The 19,198-nt window shown below is 37.7% G+C and overlaps 3 protein-coding genes across 3 annotated transcripts; all 3 read left to right on the plus strand.

Annotated features, from left to right (window-relative positions):
- The first annotated feature begins 251 nt into the window (after window positions 1-251).
- LOC140764398 (crossover junction endonuclease MUS81) lies at window positions 252-13,045 on the plus strand. Its single transcript, XM_073102954.1, has 16 exons — window positions 252-577; window positions 654-748; window positions 834-912; window positions 984-1,070; window positions 1,167-1,292; window positions 2,618-2,753; window positions 3,178-3,310; window positions 3,446-3,546; window positions 3,627-3,769; window positions 5,731-5,788; window positions 7,096-7,254; window positions 7,587-7,666; window positions 8,262-8,496; window positions 8,688-8,774; window positions 8,979-9,119; window positions 9,297-13,045. The coding sequence occupies exons 1-15, from the start codon at window positions 387-389 to the stop codon at window positions 9,078-9,080; spliced, it is 1,812 nt and encodes a 603-aa protein (XP_072959055.1). The 5' UTR covers window positions 252-386; the 3' UTR covers window positions 9,081-9,119; window positions 9,297-13,045.
- Window positions 13,046-13,228: 183 nt separating this feature from the next.
- LOC140764399 (scarecrow-like protein 3) lies at window positions 13,229-15,463 on the plus strand. The gene has a single exon (XM_073102955.1). It carries the CDS (start codon window positions 13,950-13,952, stop codon window positions 15,213-15,215), a length of 1,266 nt encoding a protein of 421 aa, XP_072959056.1. The 5' UTR covers window positions 13,229-13,949; the 3' UTR covers window positions 15,216-15,463.
- Window positions 15,464-16,601: 1,138 nt separating this feature from the next.
- Window positions 16,602-18,712, plus strand: LOC140764400 (uncharacterized). The gene is made up of 4 exons (XM_073102956.1): window positions 16,602-16,751; window positions 17,901-17,992; window positions 18,092-18,213; window positions 18,290-18,712. Exons 1-4 carry the CDS (start codon window positions 16,619-16,621, stop codon window positions 18,609-18,611), a joined length of 669 nt encoding a protein of 222 aa, XP_072959057.1. The 5' UTR covers window positions 16,602-16,618; the 3' UTR covers window positions 18,612-18,712.
- Window positions 18,713-19,198: the final 486 nt, after the last annotated feature.

The following is a 19,198-nucleotide window of genomic DNA, read 5'->3' on the forward strand; positions in this document are numbered from 1 at the left end:
AATGTCATTAGTTGCAAACATATATTTATATCAAAGCTAAATAACCAAAAAAAGAAGAAGAAGAAATAATAGTATGAATAAGTTTAGTGGCATATAATCATTGAATTCCTATATCGATTTCTTCCAGAGCCATACATGATATTATGAAACATTAGGTACTTACATGTAAAAGTACCAGGTATCTGGTGGAGATTTGTAAATTACAAGGGGGGTAAATGTAAAAGAACCATTGAAACTTTCGAATGCGAGAAATGAAGAAAGGGCGGGCCAACGGCATCCAAGCCCTAGAAATCCTTGCGCTCCTCCGGCATCCAATGGGAAACCTTCCGATCCGATTATTTCGTGAAACCTAATCTCCTTTCTCCACTCGACGCGGTGCTTCCCCGATGGAGGACAAGCGGCCGGTCCGCTGCAAAGAGAACGAGGAGATCGCGCTCTTTCTTTGGAGCAAACGGCAAGAGTTGGCGGATACCAATAGGATATCTGATAATCTTGATGGGACGATCTCGAAAGCCTACCGCAACATATGCGACGCCAAAACTCCGATCAAGACCCTCAAAGATTTGTCCCAGATCAAGTAAAGAGTGGCTTTTTATATTTGAATTCAAGTCTAATTCTTGGGTTCTTGATAATTTGAAGGATATTCTTGCTAGGGGTGTGGGTCAATGGATCTTGAGGCTCATGAAAGGGTTCTTTCCGGAGGCCAGCTCTGATTCATCTCTTTCTAAAAACGTGTCACGGGAGATGGGTAATTGTTCTCGGCCCAGGCTTTGTCTGTTATTGGTGAAATTTAATGAAATTTTCTGCTTTTCTGAAAGTAAATTATTTGACAGGAAAGAAGACTAAAGGACCAAAGCGCTACCTACCGCAGAAGAACTCGGTGACATATGCCTTGTTGATCACCCTTTATAGGTATAAAACATTTTAATTTCTTTAATATTATGTAATTATTGATTTAATACAACTGTTTCTTCCTTTTCCAGGGAAATGGCAAATGGGAAAAGTTTTATGAAAAAGCAAGAACTTATTGATGCTGCTGAAGCAAGTGGACTGTCGAGAACTTCTATTGCGTGAGTTGTTATATTAATTAGTTGATGTTTGCAGGTCTACAGATGCTTTTGGATAGTGATAAGGTCTTGATTCTTGTCTGTTTTTTCTGTCATCAGGCCAGATAAGAGTAAAGGGAAACCTGGGCAATTTGCAAGTTCACAGAGGGACTGGTATACTGGATGGAACTGCATGAAGACATTGATATCAAAAGGATTAGTTGTGAAATCTAGCTGTCCAGCAAAGTAATAAGTCATTCACTTCTTTCTTTTTATTGTTTTTATTATTCCTTTCCTAACCAATGTAGGGTAGTTGTACAGAAAGAGTTGAATCTATTGACAGTTGTTCCTTTGTAGCTTGCTGAAGCTGCAATATTTAAGGAGGCATTCTCACTTTGCTCAGATTCGTAGTTAGCAAAAAGATGGAATTGCCCTTTTTGATTTATGTATTTCTCTTGCTAGATCAAGATTCCATGCTCAAAAGATGTACTCTACAATATTAGTATTTAACAAGCACTGATCGTACTGTCATGAACTTTAACATATCATTCACGTACAAACTCATGCAGTGCAGTATGCATTTGATAAGAAAATTGCCTTGTCGCATCAGGCCACTAAGCATGAACATTCTGATTATTCAGTCAAGTACACTCAAGATATTTTAAAGAAGGGTTCATAAAATACAAGTTATGTCCACACTAAATCTTGGAAATATGTGACAACCAGCAGCTCAAAATTCTAGGTAGTGAGTTTATAAAATTAAGGAAATTGGTATATCACTGAGTGTTGTATTTGGTGTTATTTACTATATTTTTTTTGTTTTGTTTGTGGAATTCAAAGTACATGATACTATTAAATGTCTCTATACCACATTATGGAATGAATTGAAGAATTAATTATTTTCTCTTTAGGATGCTTATAAGGTTATAATATTCCTCCACTATGGGGGATCTCAAATTTGATTAACTGTATGAGAACTATTTTGTGGAGTCTCTCTGGTTCCCCTTTCTCCATAAAATAAGAGTTGGACGTGGAGCAATGAAAGATTATTGTTGAGACTTGAGAGGGCTTTTCTGGAAGATTGTCCACATTATGGTTAATCCTTATCTGTACTAGGTCCAAGTAAATTTGAGCAAGCTGGTATACTGTAATGAGAGGCCTTTTGGTAGGTATTTTGACTGGACAAAATGTTGTCCAAATTATTTCCTCAAGTTGTTGTTTGGAAGCAAAGGGAAAAGAGACGGTCACTGCAGTCAAACATGCTTTTCTAAATCTACATCAAAATAAATTGGATGCATTTTCTTGTGCTAATGACCTCTTTTTGTTGTATACTAACTGCAATGAATTTTACGCCTTTCTGCTTGCAATTGACCGTCCATCATTCTATTATTTTTCAACAGGAGCAGATATAGAGTCTCGATGAGTTTTTTGATTAGTTGGTATATAGCTGACTGATATCTTATTTTCTAATAACCTGTCCTTAAGCTATTTTATTGGCTGTTGCCTTGTAATTGAGCTCTTATAATTTTGGGTATTGTACAGCTTAAAATTCACTAGCTAATTCTGAGTAGGTATATGCTAACTCAAGAAGGGCAAGAAGCTGCACGTGATTGCCTCTTAAGATCTGGATTAGGTGATCCTGCTGGATGCTTTACTGATAGTGGATCTCACAATTCGCTTGACGGGAGGAATTCTGCTAATTCAGAGGTTCTTTCTGCTTCTTCTTATCATGAAACACTGTCACAATTAATGAATTTGAGCTGTCAAATGGAGCTAGAATATTTTCCAAAAGTTCTCATGCTAGTTACATTATCATTTTGGATCTTGAATTTTTTACATCTGTGTTTCTTTATATTTTGGTCTTATCTTTATTTCTTCTTGATGTATTGATGTAAAAAGTCGTGGATTTTTGTTAAGGACATTTCATTATCCTTTCATCTTTATTCAACTTTGAAGGTTTGTGATGTATCCTCTTGTTGATTTGACGTATCACTGACCTATCATGTTTTAACTTCAAGACAGTGGCTATAAGCATGCACACTATGTTACGCTCATTTTGAGAACCCAATTGCGATCAAATGCTTATTGCTTAATAGTGGTCACCACTTTCATTTCCTTTTCTTCTTGGCAGAACCTCCAGATTGGACAAGTCGACCTTTCTGATTCTAATTCTGATTCTGATTCTGATTCTGATTCTGATTCTGGAAAACTTCCTGGACAGAACTGTCCTTCAGAGTTAACTGCATGCACCTCTATAGATGTAGGTATGCTTATCTTTAATATATTTTCTGAAGAATTACAGATTTAGGAGAGGACCTTATGTAGATATGTCCTCCGGTGGAATGTGCAATGTATCTCTAGTTCCTTCTTTCTAATTTTGTTCCAACTATTTGGTGCAGAGAAGAGACAAAATAGTAATTTTACCACTTCGTGCTGTGCAACTTCAGCTTCTGCTGGTTCAGCTAGGAGATCATTCAATCTGAGAGCTTGTAATTCATTTGTATGTATGCTTGCTTCCTTACTTTAAATTATGGATTTGAATGTCTTATAGCCAAATCTGAGAGCTGGTAATTCATTCAGGGTTCTGTAATAAACAGCACATGCAGTAATAATTTGATGGAGGGATGCATGAATTCTCTTGCTATGCCTCCTCGCAGATCTGGAGAGAAATTTGAGGAAATCTATCATGTTATCTTGATTCTGGACGATCGGGAAAACTTCGGGTTAGTATGACATAGTAAAGATACTATTAATTCACAATCATTGGTTTATACACATTATGTTTGTTTAAAATCTATAGTTTCTTTTATTTTCCTTTTGCACCATTACTATCTTTTTGCCAACGAATCAGTTCTCAAATACTGTAAATTTTGTTCAAATTGTATTTGAATGATTTTGTACTTGATTGATATTCGTAGTAAGTTCATATTGATTTCTAAACCTAGCTTTGGTGGGCCTTTGGTTCTACTGTGTCTGTAATTACGCAAACATTGTATATGCAAAAACAAGACAATTTAACATCGACGATCACGAAATGCAGACAACTAGAGGATCCACTATCAACATAATAGAGTATATTGTGGAGATATTCACTCAAACCCAAATCCCAAATCTAGAAATCTCACTCTAATACAAAATAACATCCAAATGGGAATAACAAGCTATCCTAAAGCAAAATGATCCCCTCACAATTATAAGAATGAAAGGGAATAAGATTTGATAGAGAATATACCAAACGGAGAGATGAATCCAATCCAAAAGCTCCTCATTGAAATCTGTGTGATAATCTTTCACCTCTCTCTTTCTCGTGGTGCTATGATGATCTTATGTTGTAAACCCTGGAAAAGTGTGTAAAGAATATTTATATCCTTTCCAGAATAGCCTTCAAGTCAGCCTCGAATTGTTGGGTCCTTGGGGAGTCCGAGTAGCTTTGCAGACATTCCAACACTTGGTACATATTGCATGCTACTTCGGGTCCGTTTGAAGTCTCTTCGAATGATGTTCTCTGCCACTTCAAATGGGGCCAGTTAGTTGAACACTCTTCACATGGCGGGACACAGCATCGTTTTGCATGACTGTCTAAACGTGTGAAGGGCCACTCAAATAACACCTCTCAAAGGTGCAGGTCACCGTACAGATTCCTTGTTGGGAGAAAACAATATAAGGGGATTTTTATAAGCTTACGCTGCTTCTCATCCTTATCTTCTATTCCCATGGGAGAGGTTGTGATAAGGTGGTCTAATGATGGCCTGTGATGACTGATGGGTAATTATTGAGGATCAAATGCTGGTGCTTCTCTTAAAGAGAGGAGAAAACGGTGGATGGTGTTTATCTAGATCTCTTATCAAGGTTTGCTATCCCTTATCCCATCCCACCCTCAAGGTGCGATGGCAAATTGTGATAAATTAAAATAAGTAAACTCCCCCATTATCAATGTCAATAATTCATTGGCACAATATGTATTGACCCACGCCAACTATGCTGCTGAGTTGACATGATATTTGAGGCATGAATCCATGATTTCTTCCATCTGGACAAGTTGTTGGTTAAACTGTAGGGATTTCTTGATTGACTGGCTTGTTCATTGGTTGAAATGGAAATCCCATATATTATTTGAGCCTTATATGGCTCAAAAAGTGAATGCATTTGGCAAAAGGAACTTCTAAGGCCCTAAAGAATTGTAATAATGGACTTTTCTGATCATGCTGCCATCTTGGTAACTACCCTGTTAACTAGCATCAACCTCCAGATCTTATTGATCAAATGATCACGTTTACTATTCTTCTTGTTTGGGGTTTGAAGTATAGTTGAACTGTAGAGGAAGTAGTGACCCACTGGAATTAATAAACGAATTATGGAAGTCAGAAGAAATTTTATAGTTTTATCATGTTCTCTGTTATTGATTCCCATCAATAGCTGGTTTTATTACTTCTTTTGCAGGACTGTTTAAAACTCACTATATTAATAAAGTTTGCTCTGTAATATCAGAGTTTACTTTTTTGTAGTTGTTGGTTATTTTATAGCCTGTCGTGCAGCTTATGCTTAAATGGATTCTGATTTCTCTGTGCATAACAAATGTTCATTACTTAATTTTATCTTTGTCCACCTAAAGTACATGCCTTCTTTGGTCTACAATAAAATTTCAAGTGTCAGCAAATTGCTCACTCTTCCTCTATGGTTGTAGGTCTCGTTCAAGCAAAGTCGTTGATAATATCTATTCTCAGTTCAAAGTCTTTGTAGAGGTTAGTAAACTTTATGGAAACATGCTATATTTCTTAATGACTGTAGGCAGGTAAAGAATACAGGAGTTCTATTACCAAGACAAGAATTAGTTACTAATAAGGTGAACCGTGCTTAGATACTCACAAACTAAAATTTCTTCTATGATTTTGTACCTCTTCTTTCTTCTTTTTCCTTTTTTCTTCTATTAGTTTTCTAGACTATTGTAGAGATGTTTGGGTGCTACCAAAATAATTATATAATGTTAAAGTCTTTGTAGTTTGTATCTAGTTATTTACTTTTAAGATGTCCTGGTGCCAACTAGTAGGCTTACTTTTGCTAGCTCAAACTTCTTGTACTGCATTTAATAGAAAATGATAGATGTCAAACTTGTAAATGATATGAAGGGCTAAGTGTCAAAATAATGTAAATAGGAAATAAGAGGTTCCAAAATAGTTAAATCAATTACATGGCCCTCATTCATAAAAAAAGCTTTAGGTATCCTAAATCGTTTTCATTGGTCCTAAATCCTAAGTTTGCCACATCATATAAACACTATACTATAATATAGTACTTTTATGGTGGGTATTTAACTGTTTACAATGTTCTTAAAGTTTAAAAGTAGTTGGCAGATAGTCATTGATCCCTTTTCATTTAGTGGAGACTGGATGTAAAGATTGAGCCAAAACTATTTTGTGTAAAGACAAAGTAAGCATTAAATGGGAACTCACAAGGTAAGAAGATTGGAGGAGACAGTAGCCTTAAAGATTGAGCCAAAACTATTTTGTGTAAAGACAAAGTAAGCATTAAATGGGAACTCACAAGGTAAGAAGATTGGAGGAGACAGTAGCCTTCCATTTATCTAGTTAGTTTAACAAGGTTTTACGCAGGCTAAAAATTGATGCTATACTTATGTTTATTGTTTTATATTACATGCCGCTGTGCTTTTTATGTAGATAGAATTCTCCTTTCCTTTTTCTTTTTATCTTAGGAGACTGAATACCTTAGTGAGTAAATATCTTACATGATATCTTGGATCAGTTGTAGGGCTGTCAAAATAATCGAGCTCGCAAGAGCTCGGCTCAAGTTTGGCTCGAAAGTGAGCCGATTCAAACTTGATCTACAAAACAAGTTTGAAATTAATATTGAGCCGAGCTTGATCATGAGCTGTAGGTGTATCACTTATATAATATATAGTTGTCTAGATTCTCTTAGGAACTATTGGTATATCTCATGCATGAATAATAAAAATTGATCTTTTTGGTCCTTGAACGCTTCCAAAACTTATGATTTTGTAATTGATAATTCTATATGTGTCATATTGCATCAGGTTAGACGCTTGCCTATTGGCGATGGAATTTGGATTGCACGACATAGGCAGCTTAATAAGGAGTATGTGCTAGACTTTGTTGTTGAAAGGAAAAGGGTCGATGATTTATGCAGCTCGATCAGGGATAATCGATATAGAGATCAGAAATTGAGGTTACAGGTGCTTGCTCTTAACCTATGTAAAATAATAAGCTTGATATTTAATGTTCCACTTTCTTCTATTTACTTCATATTACTTCTTACAGTTAAGATGATTCTACTTTCAACTCGACATATATGAATGAAAAATGAGCAATGAGAGTGAAATACTGAAATCCGCCTTTGAAATGTATATTGTTGTCATCCGATAGATTATTTAAGGAGTTATGTGAATTCTAGGGATGGATGGGATGCTTTAAGTCATGATATGTCAAGCATGTTATTATTTATATGTGCATACATGTTTGCTTTGCTCCTGTATACCTTTTCTCATGTCATTTGTTTACTTTGTAGAGGTGTGGACTTAGAAAGCTGATATATCTGGTGGAAGGTGACCCAAATTCTTCGGAAGCTGCAGAAAGTATTAAAACAGCGTATGCACATTATATTCGTTAATTGCTATTGTTGTGAACTATAATATTGAGCTGATATTTACTTAATGTTGTCCTTCCATGATCCCATCTATAAAATTACACTATTCCTTTGCTAATAGATGCCATCAGATATGCAAGCACAACATCGGGCTGCAAATTTGTTTGTTATCTTGGATTGAGGCTAATATTTGGCAAGGGATGTGTTACTTGTTATCAAAAGCATCGAGTATATGATTCCTCTGAAGAATGTTTTTTGATTTAGCGTACCCCAAGGAACTTGTAGTGTGTTTAACATTAAAAAAGATTCTGAATTGTGTTCAAACTCTTATGGATACGTGATCTGATTCCAGTGACAGCAGGAGGTGGTTAGAAAAATGAATTGACAAGTGCTGTGAAGAGGACTGTTATCATGAAATAGGACTACATTAATTATCGAAACTTTCTATTGTTTTACTCCTACATTAATGATATATCTAACAGCTGCAATCTGTGTCCTTTTTTCCTGTTTGCTTCTCCTCGTAGATACATCAGATAGTTACTTTGCATATAGAATGATAGTTCAATCTCCTGATCCCAAGTACTTTTGTATTTCCAGATGTTTCACCACAGAGATATTGGAAGGATTTGATGTGCAGAGGACAACCGGGTTTGCTGATACCATGAGGAGATATGGCTACCTTACACAGTCAATAGTGCAGTACTACAACACACACTTCTGTGATGAATCTACAAGTTTTAGACTTTGTCTGTCCTATGACGAGTTTGTTAGGAAATGTCAAGATCTTGAGAAGATTACTGTTAGAGATGTATTTGCCCTCCAACTAATGCAGGTGACTCTTTACGATCTCCAGCATTGCTGCTTTTTACTTGTGCCAAGTGCGCCATATTTAGCAGAGTAGTAAATATTTATAATAAGTTTCTTCTATTCTGTGAGATATTGTCTTCATGGTCTTCTTGTTTCTATTTTCTGGCAAATGTGAGATCTATAACTTTGGTCATGGTTTGTATTATGTTAATCCAGGTTCCACAAGTAACAGAAGAAGTTGCCCTTGCCGTCACTGACATTTACCCGACTGTTTTATCACTCGCTCGAGCATACTCTCAGCTCGTGAGTAATCTGTCTTGCTTGAACCCTTGATCTCTTCCTGAAATAGGGACCATGTAATAACTTTCATTAAGTGCTTAGGCTATGCACTTTTTTATAGACATATTTTAGAATAGTAGTATTAAAGTTGGAGCCATGGGAATTCTACACATTTTTTTATATTATATCATTGACTAATGTATGATTGTGCTTGATTACAATGTCAAGGAGGGAGATGTTCGTGCTCAGGAGGAGATGTTAAAGAATAAGAGTAAGATGATAAGCATAGCCGCTAGCAGAAATATTTTCAAGCTGGTGTGGAGTACATAGAGATGACAATCTCTTGGTGCTCCAAAGTTGACTACTGAGGTCAGATGAATCCAGATGATATCCTTGTTATCATATTGATGATATGATTTATTTTGGAAATTCTTTTTTCTTGTTAACTGATAGCCTATAGGCTTGTATAGTTCCTTCTCTGTGTGAACCAAAGAGACATGCTGTACAGCAAAAGATATTTGATTCTTATTTTCCTTGATATCTCAGTGCTCCTATCATGATTAAAGTGTGAAAAACTGCTTCTTGGGATCGCTCGAAGATTTGGAAATGTGTGGCCTAGCTGCTATTATTCTGGTCAGATAATACTGAGCCTTTGTTTTTAAATTCAAATCAGTATACTGAGGGCTATACTGCTTTAGTATCCAAACAATAATATATCTCAAAATCAGTTTAGCAATACCCATTATTCTCTCTCATCTTCTCTACTATTTAATATTTCATCTACAAACTCTATCGGCAAAAAAAAAAAAATCTAATATAACATTTTATTTTATTTATAAAGACATCACTTTAATCTCTCCTCATCTATTCATTATAGGAAATGATTTATTTATTTATCTGCTAAAATATCTCCTATATTTGTTACTTTTTCAATATCTTATTGAGTGTGGTCATGATTCATGACGCCACCAAACCAGTTTACATTCGAAACACTACATAAGTAGAAAGCAGTTCAAGCTAATTTATTTAAATTTAATATATAGCCACAGATAAGGTTCATTCATAGATTATTGCCTTGTTCTTATTATTTTATTGGACATGAAATATTCCCTTATTCTTTAATATAAGAGAGAGGAGACTTAGCAGTTAGCACCAAAAGAGTAGTAGTAGTACTAGAAACAAAGCCAAAATATGAATGATCCATAGTTCCTTGTCCATATGAGTTGAAATCCACAATATATAACAACACTCTGTGGCACTGCTTTCAGCTTTGAACAGGAGTCATTTGGTCCTACCTCTTTGTGCGTATCTGCTTGTTTTCTGGCTAACCATCTTTGTTCGTAGTATCAAATGTTTAGGAGGAGCCAAGCAAGAAGAGAAGAACAAATGGCGAGGAGAATTCTCTCCCTTCCCCATCCCCTTTCCCCTTTCCCCTTTCCCCTTTCCCCTTTCCCCCCACCAAGTATTATGACCCACACCCACCATCACAAGCTTACAAATCCCTGTTTATTATTTTTAATCAAGAGCTCGTGAAAGCCACCCATTTAAAGCTTCGTACGGACCGATGCCAACCTTTCCAAATCCCTTGCGACAAAAGCCCCAAGTGTTTGTCCTTTTAACCACTAACTTTGCCCACTCTTCTAATAACAACAAATACAAACTAATCCATCCATCTTCTTTCTCCTCCTTTCTTTCTTCTTTCTTTTTTTTACCACTCTTACCGTTACTTTAACTATATGTGTGTATGTGTATATATACTAGAGATGGTTATATACAGTGATAGTTCTGGAGGTACTGTTGGATTTTAAAAGAACAGTAGAATTAGATTATGTTTTTTTTTTATGATTCAATGGAAGTAAAAGATGGCGGTGGAAGACGGTGGAAGTCAAAATAATCACAGAATGTAGAGCGAGATCTAGCTAAAATAGTGTTTATGATTGTTGTTATTGATCCACACAAGAAAGAAAGAAGAAAAATTCGTAAAGATCTGGGGGGTGCTGTCACACTCTTATACCTAACTGTGATTTGAATGAGGTAGTCACATGTGGTGTTTTATACCTTAGTCATGTATAAAGTGTGATCAACGTAGCAACCACGTTAGCGCCGCCACCGTCATGACTTGCGTCATTTGCACTTCAATTCTTTTGGTCTTTCAAATATATGTAAAACTTGACCTTATATATATATATATTTAAATTAATTTTAGTAAAGTTTAAAGTAAATTATTTTTACAAAAATTATATAGTAGTTTGGTAGCTTAATTAGATCGATGTTTAGTAATACGATGATTTAAACGAGTAGCTCAACGATGTAACACGCTTAGTCAACGACGCGACTTAAAGAAAAAAATATATGTACTCCATTATAGAAGAATATATGAAAACCATTGGTGTGCTAGTTAAATCAGTGCCACTAAAATTGGAATCTGAAAGTAGTCAACATAAGTATATTAAACCTTTTAGCAACTATATGTAACATAAATGATAGCTATAGATAGGTCGGTACTTGTCCCACACCAGGAGATTATGAGATTGAGCCATAATATGGACAGAAAAAAATAATTATTCTTTTTATAAGTATAGATAAATTTAGCTTAGGTTTGACGGGTCGGTGATATAGTGGTTTGAAAGATTAGTTTAACAGTGTGGCAGCTTATAATAGTGTCTCAGTAATATTTAACCTAAAACTTTGATTCGGCAATATAGCATTGCTAGTGATTTAGTTGTAGCATTTAGGTACCTTTGTATCCCAATAAATTAGCCTTTTATACAAATTATATTAATTATTTGAGCATAATTATGTATTATACTAATTTTATGCCGGATAGAACCTCGTATATAACTCTAGGGAGACGACAAAACCATGCCAGATATCTAAAGAGATAGATTGATACATTACTTCTAATGTAAAGCTACCAGCCAGCTGTTGCATCTTTAAGTGTCAGATTTGGCTTACTAACAAATTGGTATAAGAATCTAACACATTTGATGGATGTATTATTATTTCGTCATTATGATGTTACAGGACTCAACTGTACCACATCCTAATCTTCAATAGTAATTTGGGGAGTGGTCGTACTAGATAAGAACTATTCCAATCTTATCCAAACATGGAAAACAATCCTATCCTAACTCCTAAGCAATCAATCCTACATGGATGGTTGTAACGATTACCACCAACCATCATCATCAACTTCAGAGGATGATTTGAATGAATTGGCATATGCATATGCATGTGTGAGGTTCACAAAAGATTGGGATCTAATCTAATCATCAATATCTAGACAAGTTGTGGTTGACACGGCAAAGTTACATCATATATGTTATGAAATATAAGCAAACCCAAATCTTATGTTAAAAGCTTAGGAGCCAGCTGGTTTTTTTTTTTAATTATTATTATTATTCATTATTGATAAATATATAAGGTGGAGAATCATGCACGTTTTTGTAGTTGATATAAGTAAATGACTCTTGATTGCATGGAGTGTTGTTGATTCAAATACGTATCAATCAACGTATGGATTTAATTTTAGGAGTTCAACCAGTTTTGGAATCAGTTAGGCTGCAGTAAAATCCCAGTCAGAATAAGCTCCACCACCTAAGAGTGTAATACTGTTATGTCCAAGAAACAAAAGATGGAAAGCAAAATGAGTTCCACATGAATCCAAAGTGGGGGAGAGTGGGACTTTCAATTTCTTTTTTCTTTTTTTTTTTGTGTGTGTGTGTGTGTGCCTACTTTGCCTTTACCTAAAGTTTTTCTTTTTTATTTTTATTTTTTTACCACATACACATGTGTGTGTGTGTGTGTGTGTGTTGTGTGTTGTCACAAAGAGATGAAAAGCAAATGGGTGTCACAAGTGAATCCAAGAAGTCTTTTCCCCAATGGTATTGGTGGTAGCCATAAGACATCAAAGGTGGTGTGTAGTGGAGTGGAGTGGAGGGGGGTGGCATGAGTAACAGACAACTATGTCTCTCTCACTCCTCTCCTTGTCCTCTTCCCAAATTTCCTTGTCTCACTGTCCTTAACCTTAGGATAAGAACACTTGGAACAAGCCAAAGCCATGAGCTAAATGACAAGGGTGGGAGGTTTTTGGATCATTGAAGCAGGCTTACACTAATTTACCTCTCCATTCCCCAAAGGAAAACAAAACCCCATGAGGAAAGTGGAGTTTTTTTGTTTTTGTTAGGGCCCTCTTGTCTTCTAGCAGTGATGGGGAATAACTTAGGCTAGACTTATTCCCCATCTACCCACATCAAGACAAGTCTCCAAGCCAACTAAAATATAATTTCAAAGGAGGAAGAGAAAGGGTGGAAGGGGTGGGGTGGCTCTCCTTCACACAAATTCCATATTCCTTTGCACTCCCAAACAGACACCAAGGCTGTGGTGACAAAAAGCTTCCCTTTTGTCTCTTACACACCCAAAACTGGGCTCCTTTCAAAGTTTCAAACACCTCTCTCCCTCAACCCCCCCACTACCACCACCTAGATAAAAAAGAGACTTTTGAAGAGGGTGTTAGGAGAGGAAAAGAGTATTGGTTGCACATCTTGAAACTATTCAGGTGGTGATGTTTTTGGACTCTATGTGGAGGTTTTGAGGAATACCCAACTTTTGAGTGTTTGGGGCTACTAATGCTGTTCTTACAGAGAGAAAAACTTTATCAGAAAAAAGCCCATACTGTTGTGCTGTGAGATGATTGATGGTTACCTGTTTGATATCTTCTTGGTTCTTTCCAAAGCTAAAAGGTTGGAACTTTTGCCAGATGAATTCTAGCATGGATTAACTGTTCATTGCTGTACTCTACCCTCTCTCTCTCTCTCTCTCTCTCTCTCTTTTTATATTTATTTATAAAAATCCCGCCCTGTTACTCAAGCTCTTTCTTGCTTTCTGGGCTGAAACTCTTGTAAAACTGCCTCTTCTCAAGGTTTCCTCCTCTGTTACTTATCTCTGTTTTTGTAGGACTTTTCACGAGCACCTGAAGGGTCCCAAGTCTTTCATCTCGCTATCCAGTTTATCCAATCTTCTTCCTGTCGACTACCTATTTAGTTTTCTATTATATTGCAGGACTTTTCCGCAAACATCTGAGGGGCACCGACTCATTTGCTCTGAATTTGGCTTAAAAATCCAATCTTTCCTTCAAAAAGGAAAAAGAAAAAACTCAGCTTGGTTACTATTTCTTCTTCTTCTTCTTCTTCTTCCTCGATGTCTCTCTCGCCTCCGAGCTCGACCTCACCGTACGCGCCGTGGCTGCGCGAGCTCAAATCCGACGAGCGCGGGCTTTACCTGATCCATCTCCTCCTCAACTGCGCCACGCACGTCTCCTCCGGCAACCTCGACCAAGCCAACGCTTTCCTCGACCACATCTCCCTCCTCTCCTCCCCCGACGGCGACGCCATGCAGCGTATAGCTTCCTACTTTACCGAATCCCTCGCCCGCCGACTTCTTCTCCGGTCCTTCCCCGGCCTCTACCGTGCTCTCAACGCCTCCTCCTCCTCTTCCTCCCCCATTACCTCCACCACCTCCTTCTCCGCTCGCCGCCATTTCCTCGACCTCTGCCCTTTCCTCCGCCTCGCCTTCGTCGTTTCCAACCAATCCATCATCGAAGCCATGGAGGGCGAGAAGGTCATTCACGTCATTGATCTCGACGCCTCCGACCCGACCCAAATGCTTGACCTCCTCCGCCTCCTCGCCTCCCGCCCGGAGGGCCCTCCCCACCTCCGCATCACCGGCGTCCACGACAACAAGCAGATCCTAACCCACACCGCCATGTGCTTAACAAAAGAAGCCGAGCGCCTCGACATCCCCTTCCAATTCAATCCCGTGGTCTGCCGTCTCGACTGCCTAAACATCGAAGACCTCCGCGTCAAGACCGGCGAAGCATTGGCCATCAACTGCGTCCTCCAACTCCACCGCTTGCTGCACTCCGACCAGGACAAGCCGAGCGCACGCAACGTGCTCGTCGAAATGCTCGAGAAGGAGCGCAGCCCAGAATCCACGACAGAGAGCTTCCTCGCCGCTCTCTGGGGGCTCTCCCCGAAGGTCATGGTTGTAACAGAGCAGGAGTCGAACCACAACGGACCGACATTGAACGAGCGGTTCATCGAGGCCCTCAACTTCTACGCGGCGCTGTTCGATTGCCTGGAGTCGACGGTGCCCCGGCAGTCAGCGGAGCGGGGGAGGGTTGAAAGAATGCTCTTCGGTGAGGAGATCAAGAACATCATCTCCTGCGAGGGCGCCGAGAGGAGGGAGCGGCACGAGAAGCTGGAGAGGTGGGCGAGGAGGATAGAAACGTCCGGCTTCGCCAAGCTGCCGCTGAGCTACTACGCTCTGCTGCAGGGGAGGAGGTTGCTGCAGGGCTTCGCCTGCGACGGCTACAAGGTGAAGGAGGAGAACGGTTGCTTCTTGATTTGTTGGCAGGATCGCGCGCTCTTCACCATCTCTGCTTGGAGATGCAGGAGGTTTGATTAAATCTTTAATCATCCTACTACTTCTTCTTCTTCTTCTTCTTTTTTCCCCCCACGAGGAGAAGGGATTCCACCAGTTGCTTGGGTTATGTTCTTAGCCTTTCTTTCTTTCTTTTTTAATCACTTAGTGATGTTTGTTTATAGGATATTTTCCCTCTTATGAATGCACTACATTTCAGAAAAAAAGAAAAGAGTTCAATTTCTGACAAGGTGGTAGACTCATAATAGTGAAAAAAAGAGTTTGGATACCAAGTCTCTCTCTCTCTCTCTCTCTCTCTCTCTTTGGCTGCTAGGTCTGTTTGCCATGTTAATAATGTTAGTCTCTTCTTGTGGTTTCTCTCTGCATGGCAATTGCCAGTCTATTCTACTTAGGAGCAAGAAGATGACAAATGGTGTGGAATGCATTGCAGAACCCCTCATTTAGCTCTCTGTTAAGCAGATGATATGATTTGTTGATTAATTAGTCTCTTAATCTAACAGCTTAACCTTTCCTTGGTCTCTGTTTATCTTGTATGTTGGATATATACAAAATTGGAGGTACACAGTGTGAAAGGGGTTGGAGTTTCCATTTTACTTTCTTCTCCTAGTTGGTTTGTTTTCTTTTTCTTTTTCTTTTTCAAAAATAGACAGCTGATTAATTAATTAATTAAATTAAATTAAATTAATTGAACCTATGGGCACTTAAGCTGCTCGAGGTCACTAGTGGGGTCTTGGTCAGGTGAAATGATGGGTACTTCATCACTCAGTTGGTACCATTGGATTCACCTGCTCATACAATTATGTGTTTGAAAATTTTATTTGTTCATTATGCTCTCCATGCAAATAATCTTCAATCTCCAGTGTAGTGTTGGTGCTGCTAAGAAAAATAAGATACTAATGCCAAGATGGTAATCTGTGGGTTTTGAGCAGTTCAATCAGAGACAAGCACAAGTTTCTAGCAAGAAATCATAATAAGCGTTTAATAAAAATTATTATAATTAATGATAGCATGTAATATATATAAAAATATGGAAAGAGTAACTTTATCCTCTCGGAATATAAAGTGAAATTAAATAATAAAAAAATAATAGGTTTTTTTAGATATAAGTGAGGAGTTCATCGCTCTATTTTTTTTTTAAAAAAAATCTCTTTACCTTTTCATCAACCAAAGACTACCGAAATTAAAGCTAGATCTCGGTCTCTAATTCGCTGACGCTTTTCAATCTAATAGTCTGGACCCAAGCAGAGTTATTAGTTTTAAGTATACAAGAGTAGAATTTTAATAGTCCACAGGCCCAAACTAGGAGCCCATAGTGATCGTGAATTAGATTAAAGAGTTATGGGCCTTGGGCCGGCCCAAAAAGAATAAACGATGGAGAAAGAGTTGAAGGGTAGGATATTTAAGGGTTTTCCCGGACCTCGAATTCAATGCAATCACTCGCTAATTCGGATTCCAGATTGCTTTCCTCCTCTCGGATGGCGACGGAAACGAAACCCGCCGCAGCTGAGGGCGCGAGGATCGACCCCTTCGAGGGCAAAGATGAGCCTGAGATCGACCAAGGTAATACACTTATCCAGCTGTCATATATCCTTCCAGATTTTCCTTTTGAGGGAACTTTGTATCTTGAAAATATCAAATTTAAGCGAAGGTGCTGAAAATAGATGTTGATCTGCAAGTTAGACGACTTACTACTTGGTTTCTCAGGATTCATGAGTAGTAGTTTTGTTCAACTTATTTTTATTATTTTTATTTTAAATTCATTTGCTTGCAGTGGTGATGTCCTAACAAAGTCTTGCCATATCTTTAATTAACATATTGACCTTGAAAATCCCATCTTTTAATTTCATTCAAGGATGTGTTTCTTTTTCTCCTCAGTAGATAAGAAACTATGATATGCTGTGATCACCACTAGAAGCCGCCGGTAGCTTCTTCTTTTATGTCTGCATTTTAGTGTTATAATTTTTAATAACTGTAACGTGGATAGTATCACAATGGTTTAAAAGAGAGTCCAAATATATTCGTTGCAGTATATATGAGCTCAAACAGCAAGTTTTACAATAGCTTTCAGGCTAATGGTAATTGTAGACCTAGAAATTTGGATTGTAGAACTCACAAATATGGGCCTTTTGTGAGCTGTAGAGAGGGCCCTCTCTGAATTCGAGAAGACCATATTCCCTATAAGCTTCTTCTTCCCCAAGCCAACTGCTGCCAATAAAACCCTCTTGTTATCTTTCCAATTACCCAGCGAAGAGTAAGTGCAAGGTGAAGAAGTCTGCTTACTGGAGAAAATTCATGATAAATAAATTGTGATAACTTTTTTATTTTCTTTTTTTATTTATAATTCTCCTCTTTTGGGTCTGAAAATGATACAAATTTATTGTGCTCAAGTGACATTGAAATCAATTTGTAAATTGTAATCCATATTGCTTGGATTTCACAGAACACTTGACAAGGTAGATGTCGCTCAAATTTTTTTCTTTTTCTGTTATATGGGTTTCAACTATATTACTTTATTGTCTTATGTGTTTGTCATGTCATGTCCTGGCATGAGGTAATATAACTTTGTAGAAATTAGTATAAATTCATCGGGTTTACTTTCATTTTGATTCAGTTGTTGGTGGTGATAATTATGCTGCATTAGTTGATGTTATCACTTTTTTTTTTGTTTTGGTTTTTAATGATGGTGGTGTGATGATTTCTATTGCAAAGATGAAATATGGGATGACGCTTCTGATGATGGATTGAATCGTGCATCTGGCTTAAGCAGAGAATGGCAATGGAGGCACAACCAATTTCATACAGTAAGCATTCTGACTTAGATAGAATGTGCTAATCTTCATGTCTATCTTTATCTTCCCTATCTACTATCCTCTGAAGGTAGATTATGATCATAACTTTAGATGGGGTACCGTGACGGCATAACAGCGGGAAAGGAAGCTTCTGCCCAAGAGGGATTCAATGCTGGCTTTAAGCAATCTATGCATGTTGGTTACAAGTGGGGCCTTGTTAGGGGCATTACAAGGTATTGAATATTTTTATAAAATTTTCTTTTTCACTTATTCTTCTCATCGTAAAATTCTCATGTTATAAATCCACAGTGCACTAGCTAAGCTTTCTGAGAGCTCAAAAGAAAAATTGGTGCCTAGTTATGAGACAAGAGAAAGGTTCGAGAATGTACACAAATCTGTGCAAGCAATCTCAACAGATGATGCACTCAAGATGTACCACAAATATATTTTTCAGAATGGGTCAATGCAGTCTTGTGATCATCCAGAACAGAAATCTCAAGTAAACTCCATGGTTGAGAAGACTTCAAACTCAAACCAGTTGGAGAGTCTGTTTGAGGACCTTAATCTCCTCCTAAATGAATGTCCAGGGATTGAAGCCAGTGAGGAGTTAAGACATGGGACGATTAAATGAGTGAAAGAATGTATTTATTTGTACAAGTATCTATTTGTTAGTTATATTTACTGTCATGTAACTGATCATTTATTTAATCTAAATCTAAAAGTTGAATAACATCTTCCTGGTATTTCCCTAATGGTCTGCTATGTACCTCGAATGTTCTGATGAAACACACTGAACGCTTGCAATGTTTGCAGATGCATCAATTTTCTTTTGTGGTCAAGGCCTAGCTTTCTTACGATTTCCTTAGAGCTGATTAAATCTAAGATCGAAACTGGTTGCTAAAATTAGATGCCCAAGATGTTACAGAATTTTTGCTCAATTGAGCTTCTTTATCTGTCCTGTTACTCCCGTTTGCTTTTGGTGGTTTGTATCCTGTTGGTTGTTCATGAGTTCTGCCATCTGCCAAGATGGTGGTCATTTCTCTTGCAGCCTCCTCTATCCATGGTGGTAGGACTGTTCTCTGTCTGTTGTATACCCTCATGTACATATGGACTTTGTAAAACAACTAAATGAGTCTGATCGGTATCGTTGTCAAAGAAAGATAAGATGATTAGGGATTCCTATACCACTTCTAGTGCAGTTTATAGCTGGTATAGTTT

The sequence above is a fragment of the Typha angustifolia genome, chromosome 8 (assembly GCF_048772165.1).
Source record: "Typha angustifolia cultivar Huaian chromosome 8, ASM4877216v1, whole genome shotgun sequence".
Lineage (NCBI taxonomy): Eukaryota > Viridiplantae > Streptophyta > Magnoliopsida > Poales > Typhaceae > Typha > Typha angustifolia.